General features: G+C 38.2%; 1 protein-coding gene across 5 annotated transcripts; it reads left to right on the top strand.

Annotated features, from left to right (window-relative positions):
- Nucleotides 1-17: 17 nt before the first annotated feature.
- On the top strand, nucleotides 18-11,471 carry LOC128614935 (unconventional myosin-VIIa). 5 transcript variants are annotated; one of them, XM_053636655.1, is made up of 24 exons: nucleotides 18-126; nucleotides 2,151-2,192; nucleotides 2,343-2,444; nucleotides 2,529-2,675; nucleotides 3,660-3,844; nucleotides 4,083-4,204; nucleotides 4,313-4,455; nucleotides 4,563-4,676; nucleotides 4,765-4,918; nucleotides 5,043-5,119; nucleotides 5,202-5,321; nucleotides 5,440-5,582; nucleotides 5,683-5,893; nucleotides 6,083-6,218; nucleotides 6,319-6,470; nucleotides 6,562-6,702; nucleotides 6,842-7,000; nucleotides 7,123-7,215; nucleotides 7,300-7,394; nucleotides 7,479-7,563; nucleotides 7,686-7,904; nucleotides 8,179-8,349; nucleotides 9,625-9,693; nucleotides 10,295-11,471. In XM_053636655.1, exons 1-24 carry the CDS (start codon nucleotides 97-99, stop codon nucleotides 10,466-10,468), a joined length of 3,084 nt encoding a protein of 1,027 aa, XP_053492630.1. In that variant the 5' UTR covers nucleotides 18-96; the 3' UTR covers nucleotides 10,469-11,471. The 5 variants fall into 5 exon arrangements, with proteins under 5 accessions (XP_053492630.1, XP_053492631.1, XP_053492633.1 ...); XM_053636656.1 differs by having other exon boundaries at nucleotides 18-132; XM_053636657.1 differs by lacking the exon at nucleotides 18-126 and adding an exon at nucleotides 1,319-1,811.
- Nucleotides 11,472-12,411: the final 940 nt, after the last annotated feature.

The following is a 12,411-nucleotide window of genomic DNA, read 5'->3' as shown; positions in this document are numbered from 1 at the left end:
TAGATAACACCAAAATATATGTTCTTCAGTACTCTTCTCTGATGCAGGTCATCAGGTTTGCTCTGATCTTGGTCTTAGATCTGTACTGACTCAGCTATGAAGATGCAGCATGGCCAGGAGGAGCAGGTATAGGTACGAATGTGTCATTTTAACAACCGTTCATTATATGCTGTAGGAATCCTCAAACAAGCTTAATTTGCTAAGGATGCTACATTATATGTCCAAATGTTTGTGGACACATGACCACACCCATATGTGGTCACAAAGTTGGAAGCACACAATTCTATAGAAAGTCTTTGCATGCTGTAGCATTACAATTTTCCTTCACTGGAAATAAGGGGTCCAAACCTGTTCCAGTCCCTACGCACAAAGCAAGCTCTATAAAGACATTGTTTGCAAGGGTTGGAGTGGAAGAATTTGAGTGGCCCTGAGCCCTGGCCTCAAACCCACTGAACACCTTTGGGACGAACGGAATAACCGACTGCACTCCAAGCCTCCTCACCTGCCATCAGTGCTTCACCTCACTTGTGCTTTTGTGGCCGAATTGGCAAATACCCACAGTCATGCTCCATGCTCCAAATGTAGTGGAAAGCCTGCCCAGAAGAGTTGAAGTAATTATAATAGCAAAGGGGGACTAAATCTGGAATGGTCAACACACTTGAATGTTATGGTCAGATGTCCACAAACTTTTGCCCATATAGTATATATTCTTGGCCATGTGACTAAAGTATAAAATAAGCTTTTATTTTTCCACCTGATAATTATGCTATTCTATATAATTCTATTATTATACTCTATTAGTGTCAAGGAAACGAACTAATCACAAGATCTTTCTTTGCCTTTATAGGCATAGCCATTTTCCAGGACCTGAGGGAAATTAATTAAGCAAAGGTTGATTTGTGTAGCACGTTCTATTTTAAAATAAAATTCTGTTGCATCTTTTGACAGCCTTCATACAGCTAAGTGCAAAAGTTTGCATTCCTGTAGGATAGATTGAGAAGACCAAAAAAAATCGTAACAATATTAAAATATAAAAAAATATTAACAAAAAATGTGGATTTTATACATGTTTCGTCTTTGACACAAGAAAGAAAAGTTGTCTCTGGTCATTTGGTGGACATTACTATCTAGTGCTCAGAAACGAGTTTAATCCAAACATAGATCTGAGCAGCTGAAATTTAAGGATTAACCCTGACGCTTGAATTTACAGCCTTGTCGTTTCTGCTGAAAGATTTATTTTAAGACGGCCCTCCCTTTTCACATATTTCATGCTGGTGTATGACAGTTTAAAGCCTATGCTCCTTTCACTAAATTTAAAAAATAATCAGTATATATTATCACCCAGCCTGATACCACAGCTATGTAGCCATGACACACAAGCTTGCTTATCTACAGTTTAATACCCCCTGTAATAATTAATATCTACATCACTCACTCCGAAGTCCAAAGGTTCATCATTTTTCTCCATTACGCCATAATTTGTTTCCAATAAAAATGCACTATAAATAGTATAGACCTCAACAGTACAGTTTACTTTATCGAACCAAGATAGGGAGCTTCCCCATTTTATAGTCTGCACATCACTGAGTTCACAGTGATATTATTGAGAGGATGTTGAATACTTTCCATCATTTGCTGCCAATATGATAACACGCTCAGCTTTATGCAAAGAGAACAAAGTCAAAGTGCCATAAACAGCTGCTGTTTGCAGAGACACAAATTCAGCACCTGATCCTCTCTGCGACTACAAAACAGTGAGGGTCAGAGGCTTGCGATTTTGTCCCTCTTGGAAAATTTGTCAGTAAAAACAGGTAAAAATTTGCAGGTTTTTTTTTTTTTTTTTTTTTAAGCTTTCAGGCTTTTAAATATAAGGATGCAAGTGTGCACTGTAATTCTGAATTGTAATAATCAGGCCTTGCATGTGAGAATTAATAGATATTTTGTCTAGACTACTTTTGCACTATTTTGTTTGCATACATGTGCTAGATCAGAACGTGGTAGTGTAAAATGGTTGTGTGTACTATGTAATCAAATTTATAAATACACTGAAGGTTAACAGCAGGAACTTCTAGAAAATATGAGATGTTGATGGTCTGTCTTAATGTCTTTATTTAAAGCACTGAAATTAATTATTCTTGCTTGTTGCTCAGCCAGGGAAAGAAAAGAACTCAGTCATGGGGGTCTTAAAACAGGTAATATTCTATATATATATATATATATATATATATATATATATATATATATATATATATATATAAATGACAAGGTGACTTAAAAAACTTCACATATATTCAGCTTGATATGTTGATTATTTTCTGTTTTCTTTTCCAATTCTGCTTTAGGGCGATTATGTGTGGGTGGACTCTAGCACAGGTGTGCCGATCGGTGCTGAGGTCAGAATCACAGAAGCAGGCAAAATTCAACTCATAGATGATGAAGGAAAGGTAATATCACCTAACAGAGCCCTCCTGATTTAATCTGTTGTCTTTTGATGTGTGATAAAGTTGATTGTTGTGTGTAAATTTTAGGAGCACATAGTCAAACAGTACAGCTCCCTGAAGCACATACATGCCTCATCTATTAATGGCGTAGATGACATGATTCGGCTGGGCGACCTCAACGAAGGAGGCCTGCTCAGGAACCTTCTGATTCGCCACAGGGAGGGAATCATCTATGTGAGTCACTCTGATAGTTACATATACGTGTTTTTCTCTGTAGATAGGAAAAAAAATGCTTTACAGGCTTTATTATAGAGCTCTGTGAATTATTGAATGAACATATCCATCTGTGTGATGAGAGATTGCTTAGACTTTGCCCTCAGTGGTTAGTATGTGTTAATATTTGTGTTAATATCATATCTGTGTAGCTACCAGTCCTATTTCATTATATAAACAGGGAGTGTCATAGTCAAAGTTCCTTATCAGTGGAAATTTTCAAATTTAATCAGAATTCACCATGTTCAGTAAAGTGCGCCTTTAGAATCTGAGTTCTTACACAGTTTGTCAAAAATATGGTAGATAGAAAATCAAAGACCAAAACAATTTCTAAAGGCAGTGATATCTGGCCGTGATAAAAGATGTGATGGCTATCTAAGCTATTCTTAGATAATAATCTAAGTTATATCTGTAGTTCGATAATGAAACTTTTAAAGTTAACCCGAAGTGTTATATTTCATGAGTAAAATTTCATTTCATAAATAAAAATCCACCTTGTTCATGTTCATTACACACATGACTGTATTTTTACATGTGCCTCCTGATGACCTGTCAAGGATTTGTCGTGTGGACCGAAAAATATCAGCCCAAATGGAGATCAACTTTAGGTGGCATTTTTATTTGACATTACCATGACTGTCGCTGATGAAGGCATGAATCTACAGTCAGGGCTGGAAAGAAATTAGCCTTGGGTCACTTTTTCATACCATTACAACCTTTGTTGGTGCTGTTGTTCTTGGTTCCACAATTTTCCATAATAATCTGCTTTACAACATTACAGCAAATAATCTGATGTGAATGCCACGCACACACACACACACTATATTATATTGATGCCTCTTTAAGTTTGAACTACAGGGTGGCTTTTCTCTGCTAGCCCATTTACATGAGTGACTATATGACAGTTATTTCATCACTCATTGGCTTCGTTTTCTCTTTTCTCAGACATACACAGGGTCCATTCTGGTGGCAGTGAACCCATACCAGCTGCTGCCGATCTACGCTCCAGAGCAGGTGCAGCAGTACACAAACCGGCATCTGGGTGAACTGCCCCCACATGTGTTCGCCATTGCAAACAGCTGCTTCTTTAACATGTGCCGCAACCGCCAAGACCAGTGCTGCATCATCAGGTCAGTTAAACACACTTCTATCACTGTGCTTAGTCTGAGGTCACCCTTAATAGTTAAAAAGTGCTTGGGTGTCTGTGCCTGTGTGAATAGGTTAGAGGGTCGTTTCAAGTTGTCTAGATGTACTGGTTGTACTAGAATAAACTGGTTGCCTGAGCATATAGTATCTTCAGAACAGCTTTGTATCTGGTAAATTTTTATTATATCATCAGAGTGTGTTCTGTGTATTTGTGTATGTCAGTGGGGAGTCTGGTGCAGGAAAGACAGAGAGCACCAAACTGATGCTACAGTTCCTGGCAGCAGTGAGTGGACAGCAATCGTGGATAGAGCAACAGATTGTTGAAGCTAACCCCATACTGGAAGGTAGTTCAGTCAGCCCTTTTACACAGGTTTAACAAAACTACATTACCTATCATTTACTGCTTTCTTATCACATAGTGTCAATATTGTTGTGATTCTTTGTGTGTCTAGCCTTTGGTAATGCAAAGACCATTCGCAATGATAACTCTAGTCGATTTGGGAAATACATCGATATCCACTTCAGTAAGGAGGGAGCCATTGAAGGAGCCCGCATTGAGCAGTACCTCCTGGAGAAATCACGTGTCTGTCAACAGGTAGACCTTGACAAATCAACATCAGCTTTAATGAAAGAGAGTCACATTTTGTTTTGTTGTTAAATGGAGAGATGTTTAATGACCTTTACATTTGAAAACCTGTCCAGGCTCAAGAGGAGAGGAACTACCATATATTTTACTACATGCTGATGGGCATGCAGGCTGAACAGAAGAAAATGTTGTCTCTGAGTAATGCTGTTAAGTACAACTATCTGACCATGGTATGGTCCTATTATGACTGTTTTCATACCACCTGCAAAGATAATGGTTTGAATAATGGCTTACCTAGTCACTGTGATTTTAAACCAGGACAAGTGCACTTCCTGTGAGGGGCGGGATGATAAAAAGGAATATGCCCACTTCTGCTCAGCCATGAAGATTTTGACATTCACAGAGAATGAGTCCTGGGAAATTCACAAGCTGCTTGCTGCCATCCTCCACCTAGGCAACATGGACTTTGAGGGTGAGGAGGCTTTTAGTGGTTAAGGGTAAAACTTCATAGGATCACATTATTGGATGTTCAGTATGATAAGCCATAACAATAATGCTTAATAAGAATAAAATGTCTGTTTTCATTTTTATTTAAGCCAACATTTCAAATCATCTGGAAGGCTGTGATATTATCACCTCTACCCATTTCAACATGGCTGCTCAGTTGTTGGAGGTAATTCTTAAGAGAACTTTTATTAAAAGGATAATAATCTTTGATGTAATGTGCCTAACTTGTTTCTTATGTTTCTCTCCAGGTGGATATAAAAACTTTAGATGCAAGTTTGACTCAAAGGTCCTTCATGACTAACAGAGAGAGTGTATCTAAACCTCTTACCACAGACCAAGCAAATGATGGCAGGGATGCCTTTGTAAAGGTGAGAACCCATTTTGTGATCATGTAAAAAATACATGTTTGTTTTTCTGTACCATTCCTGTTAGCCTTAAATGAAATCTTTCAGCTCTGCTAACCATGAGGGTAATCTTTCTGCACAGGCCATCTATGGAAGATTGTTCATGTGGATTGTGGAGAAAATCAATAGTGCCATCTACAAGCGATCCTCTGAGGAGTCCAACGATACCAGTCATTCAATAGGCTTGCTGGACATCTTTGGATTTGAAAACTTTGAGCAAAACAGGTTCTGTAAAAAAAAAATATATAGAAATGCATTGATACTATTTGTCTGATATTTGACTGTTATATTCTTTTATTCTTATATGTGTGGCTCTTTCTTTCAGTTTTGAACAGCTGTGCATTAACTTTGCCAATGAGCAACTACAGCAGTTCTTTGTGAAGCATGTCTTTAAGATGGAGCAGGAGGAGTACACCAAAGAGAACATTGTGTGGAAACACATCGACTACATTGATAACCAGGGCACCCTCGATGTGCTGGCCAGCAACCCTCTCAACATTCTTTCTCTTATTGATGAGGAGAGTCACTTTCCTAAGGTATAAATGTTTGATGTTTATCATACAAACTTTGTCTTCTCAACTAGGTAATCATTATTCAACTACGTATATAGAAATATAAAAAAAAATACTAATTGATACTCTATAGCATTTAAAATAATTTGCTTTGTAATTGTATACTGTACAGATCTTTACTGATCACTAATGTGATTGTGTGTTTAATGTCAGGGCACAGACACCACCTTGCTGCAAAAGATGCATAAGTGCCATGACAAAAGCAAAGTCTTCATCCCTCCTAAGAACAGTCACGACAAAAAGTTTGGAATTGAGCATTTCGCCGGGCCAGTTTATTATGACTCAAAAGGTAATTGGCCATGGGCAATCCAATAGAAATTGTAAATGAAATTTCATGCTTAATATTATTGAGAAATATTGAGATTTATTTAATTTTGCTCTTTTGTAAGGTTTTCTGGAAAAGAACAGGGATGCTCTTAGTTCAGATCTCATCATGTTGGTGGAAACATCCACTAATAATCTCCTCAAACAGATCTTCCACAGTGATCTAAAGAGCAATGCCAACACCAATATGATGATCACCTTCAAGAACTCTTTGCATGTAAGTTTAAATTAGATTTCATCTTTATTTCTATTTAGTGTATGAACTTTTTGATAGGAGCTGTTGCGCTCATGTTATGAACTCCTTTCAGCAAATGACAGACACTAAGAAGCGAGTGCCCACTTTATGTGGACAGTTTCGTCAATCTCTGGACTCCCTGATAAAAACTGTGACTGCATGCCAGCCTTACTTCATTCGCTGCATCAAACCGAATGACTTTAAGAAACCCATGGTAATGTCACTGCAAAATAATCCAGTTATTCCTCTATATATTAAAGTGTACACTAATTAAATAACTTTGCTGGTGAAATGGGATGAATTTATTGTTATGTTCTCTTTCTTGGTCACATGCTGGTTCCTGTATAATCCAGCTGTTTGACAGAGAGTTATGCCTGCGTCAGCTGCGCTACTCGGGCATGATGGAGACCATTCGCATCAGGAAAGCTGGCTACCCGATCCGTCACACCTTCCAGCAATTTCTGGATCGCTATCGTGTCCTACTCAACTCCATCATCTGTGACCCAAAAACGGTGAGAAATACTTGGCCTTTTAAATCTAGAGTAAGGACATGGTTAGAGTTTGAAGAGTTCAGCAAAAATGCACACTGTTATAAATGATGTGTTCATTCAAAAAACATTTTACTCTGTTCCAGGAGAGTGCGAAGGCATGCAGTGAGAGTATTTGTAAGAATGTGCTCAGTGCAGGTGATGACTGGAAAATTGGCAAAACCAAAGTGTTTTTGAAGGTAATGTAATGTAACATGTCATGATCTAGGACTGTAGACTATGATTTATTACCCAGTGCTTGAAGCATCCAAACCCTCTTACAGGATTTCCATGATACCATGTTGGAGCTGAAACGGGACAAGGCCTTGAACGAGAAGGCGCTTGTTATCCAGAAAGTCCTGAGACGATACAAGCACAGGTTAGCTATACACAAGACCAAAAATATATACAAATTGCTACTGTACTATGCTCATTATGCTAATCTTAATCTTCCTGACTGCAGGAAACAGTTTCTTAAACAAAGGTCTGCAGCTGTGGTTGTGCAGAAGTATTGGCGTAGACACACAGACAGAAAATTCTATAAAGTGGTGAGTTATAACAGTTGGATAATAAGCTGGGCCTGAATGGTTCTCATATTTTCTTTTAAAGGCTGTCTTTGGAAAGGCATCTGAGTGTTGTGTGGTGATTGAGCCCGTGATCTTATGCACAGGTAGATTTGGGATATGCTCGTCTTCAGGCCACTGTGCGCTCATGTCAGTTAGCACACCAGTACGAACTGGAGCGTAAGGCCACCTTGCTGCTGCAGGCGCAGATCCGTGGCTACTTTGCCAGGAAGGAGTGGAAGCGAAAGAGAGCCGCTGTCATCCTCCTTCAGGCTTATGTCAGAGGCATGCATTCCCGGAAAACTGTTCAGAAGATAAAGAAAGATGTGCGTTACTAACCTGAAACTTCTTATTGTGCTATTCGCTAAAGACCTATGCATAAATATTAATACATAATACCTTCAGTATTCAAAGCACTACTATTCCAATGAAGGTCTACTCTATACCAGATACTTCTATACTGTATATACTTATTTTGTATTCTATACTTGCCTTCTTATTGTCTTAATGATTTTATTTATGACAAGGAAAATATATTTACATATATATACATATTACAAAATATATACATACTTAACTCATCATGTCTGTGGTTTGTAGGCCATTTTGTTGCAGGAGTGCAGGGCTGAAGAGCTGGATGCTCTGGAGAGGCAGAAAAAGCGAGAGGAAGTTCTCCATCAGAAGAGAGAGAAAGAGGCTGATGAACAGTCTGAGCCCTTCAATCATCAAAAAAAGAAAAGGGACCCGTTCTTTGGCTTCCTGCCAAACCTGGTGGGGACAAATTTGACATTTTCTCTATATTTCTCAAAAGTTCTGAACTTTCCTGAACTGAAATACATGTATGTTTCTCTTTTGCATATATATCTCACCCACAAGTATCTTTGCATTAAGTGTGTTGCTCAAGTGTCCAGCAGTGGCAGCTTGTTTTTCGATACTGGGATTTTAACTCATTTTATCCTACACATTCAGTACTGCGCAAAAGTTTTAGGCACCCTATTTTTTTTTAGTACAAACTTTGTTATAGATTTTTTTATTTTATGACTTCTACATTATCAAGTCAGTACAAAAACATTTTAGCTTTCCAAACATTAGTTTTGTAGCACAAAATTAAACATTACAGAAAAATGTTTGTATGTCAGTAAAGAAAGCAGCATATTAAGTGGTTAGAGACACTTTTCAGACAAAAACAGAATGAAAGCTGCTGGATTTTGCTGCAAAAATAAGAAGCGAGTGCGAAGGTCAAAGTGTCCAGTAGAACCGTGACTGGTTCTGTAAGATGCTCAATAAAACCTACAGCTCATTACCTTATAAAACTGCACAAATTCTACCTGAGCCTACTTTTTTTTTTAAGCATAGGCTCGTCACGCCAAATATTGCCATTGTTTCATTTATTACTGTTTACTGCTCTTTATTGTATTTTTTTTTTTAATGGAGAAACATTTCATTTAATTATTTTTGATGACATCTTTGCTCTACAGCATTTCTTTGCATGTGCGAAAGACTTTTGCACAGCACTGTATGTAGTAGCAGGCTTATTGTTAGTTAGTTAGTTACAGTTACATTCATATAGCACTTTTCTAGACACTCAAAGCGCTTCACATAGTACGTAGCACTAGTGTGTAGCGTCCACCTGGACGATGCGACGGTAGCCATAGTGCACCAGAACGCGCACCACACACCAGCTATTAGTGGAGAGGAGAGTGATGTAGCCAATTCAGAGATGGGATTATTAGGCAGTATGATAGAGAAGGGCCAATGGAGGTCACCGGGGTTATATCCCTACTGTACCTATATTGTAAGAATACAAAAAAAAAAAATCTTTGGATAATATCAGTCTTGGAATGCCAGATGCAGCACAGCACACCAATATGCTAATGCAAAGAACAGCAGAAGCAGCATAACACTCAAGTAGACAACAGAAGTGGAGAAATTGTAAGCAGCATAAAATATATAGCTGTAAGTAAACCTCTGGAAGTACAGTCCTATCGTAAAGGAAAGTATAGATATTACCAAGTTGTTTATTGTTTCTCTTATGTATATTTGCAGGGGGGATTCATCCCAAAAAATAGAGCAGGAGTTGATGATGACCTGCACCGCATCAGTGAGCTCATCCAGGTCTGCACAAGAGGCAAAACATCACTAACCTTCTATATGCTGTTTCATTCACTATCTGGAATTTGTTCTGTATCTTTTTCATAACTGCATAGATTAGATATGGGAACTTGAGATATACCCAAAGCTAGCACAGGTGCAGTTTGAGGGCTGGTTGGCATAAAAGGTGCTTTGTTTGAAGCAGTTTTATAACCCATCTTGAAAACATTACAAAAACAGTGACGTGACAATTAACTTTTTGCCTTAAACACAGATTTTAGGCAAAATATTGAACAAAATAAAAGCAGTACATTTGGTCTTGCTCTTTTGATGGGGAAAGGATGACCTTCCTTTCTCACTATTGATCAAAGCAGGTATCTCTTAGATCATGTACGTATACAGCATAAAGTAGATAATGCTCTCTTTTAAGCATGTTACATGATCAGCATCTTCATGCATTTCAAAGGAGGCATGTTACTCGTCATCCTCCCCGGGTCAGAGACTGTCATACCGTAGCGGAGACTTGTGGGTGGGAACTGGGTAACTGCATATGACTACATGTGTATTCACTAGATCTAGACAGGTATTCAGTATGTTTTAATATGCGTCTGTGTGTCATCCCTAGGGTAATATGCAGCGCTGTCAGCAAGTGGTGGATCAAGTGACTGATTCAGTGGACTCCATGATGAAAACAATGGATGACACCATAATGGATCATAAAGACAGAGTCCTCAAGTTATTCAAAAAGAATGGCACGGTCAAGAAGAACACCAAGTTAAAGCATAATAAACAGACCTAGACAAGAAGGAACAATCTCACATCCTTCTCTCTCGTTTTCTCTCTGTTTATGCACCTGTAAGATTAAACAGAAATATGTTGGTTCAGTGTTCGGACCATGTGATAGTTTTTAATGTTGTTGTGCACACATGATTTAAAAATATGCCACCTCATTTATATAGTCTTATTTATAGTTATCTAGCAGGGAAAGCAGGTTGCAAACCCTCTGCATCCCTCTAGACCATCTGTAACCAACCAGGTAAACGCAACAGGAAATGCTCCTCACTGAGGACTCTGTTTATGTTAGGATTAATTGGCCGATTTACCCTAACTATCATTTTTGTTTCATTTTCCCACAGCAAAATTCTCTTTTTCTCTTCTCATAGTAGTGTTGGCTGTAGAGAGCTTTAGAAACTCACACTTCAAGCTCATGTCATGGAGTAAAACTTGTGATTATAAAAATCCTAGATTGCATCCTTTGTTTTAATCTCTTATAAGCCGACTGAAGGAAAGTGTGAACAGTTATAAAGCTTTGTATGCAGCACACACAGACACAATTTGTGTGCGTTTGCATTCATCAGTCTCAAGGAAGCATTTTCAGATTTGTTTAAAAAAAAAAATAATAATACAAACCACGAAATTTCATATTAGGCAGTGTATTTCTGCCTCACTGTCCCCCATTGGCCAGTATCTACACTATACCCTGTTTATCATCAAGCAAGTGGAAACTGAAGAGATCTGAAGTGCGGAAGTACTTGAAAGAAACAATATAATTGTGTAATAAGAATGTGGGGATCATTTTACATTTTCAACCTTAGACAAAGGTAGTTATATAAATGTGATTGCCTTGCTGTTTACTGTAAGTCTGTTTTTGTGTTTTGTGCTCTGTTGATGTGGCTCTTCCTTACAGCTCTAAAATGAATGTTGTAGTTATAACTCGGTTTAAGGAATAATTTTGACCCATTTATACATTTTGTTTTTCTCTTTTGTTATCTGTATACTATGTGTTATTGCAGTAAAAGAAACTGTATGTACAATTCTGCCTGTGTAATATTTACAATTGTTTGGTAACCATGTTTTCCAGAATGCCTGCCTAAAGCATGGCATTCTTTATTTGTACACAGTGTACTAGACCTATACTGACTCAGCTGTGGAGATGCAGAGTGGCCAGGAGGAGGAGGTACAGTGTATACGTGCCATTTTAACAGCCTTTCATTATAGACAGTAGGGAGCCTTGAATTAGTTTAAGTGAAATGTTCTGTTTTCCTTCATAAAATAAAAGAGAGAATGTTGCTTTTATAGTTGCACTTTGTGAAGAAGGTTTATGCTTCAGCTGTTAACTATGCAAGGATGCTATGTTTTTAACAATTTAACTGTGCAGCATAATGTATAATGTAAAGTTTATACTGTTTAGTGGTGTAAGATGTAATTTAGTGTCAAGGAAACCTCAAGAAACAAAGTAAATAAACTTGGGAGGCCACACCTGAGCCACAAACTCAAGATCATTCTTGACATTTATAGGGCTGTTATCAGGCATGGTTTCCCAGAGTTGCAGAAGGCTGACAGATTAGGGGGAGAAAAAAAAAAAAAACATCATTGAGCCTTTGCCTGCTGTAGTCTCAGATTTTGTTCTTGGCTGACAGTAGTTGTACCTAATGTGGTCTTCTGCTGTTGTATCCCATCTGGGTGCTCTGAGATGCTTTTCTGCTCACTAAGGATGTAACAAGTGGATACCATAGCCTTCCTGTAAGCTCAAACCAGACTGGCCATTCTCCTCTGATATCTCTCTTCAACAAGACCTACTGCTCACTGCATGTTTTTTTTCTATAAACTATTCTGTGTAAACTCTAGAGACAGTTGTGACAGTGTGAGTGAAAGGAGATCAGCAGTTTCTGAAATACTCAAATCAGCTCATCTGGCACCAGCAACCATGCCATGGCCAAACTCATTGAGATCACATTTTTT

Source organism: Ictalurus furcatus, chromosome 11 (genome assembly GCF_023375685.1).
Source record: "Ictalurus furcatus strain D&B chromosome 11, Billie_1.0, whole genome shotgun sequence".
Lineage (NCBI taxonomy): Eukaryota > Metazoa > Chordata > Actinopteri > Siluriformes > Ictaluridae > Ictalurus > Ictalurus furcatus.
This window is presented reverse-complemented; position numbering and strand designations above follow the sequence as displayed.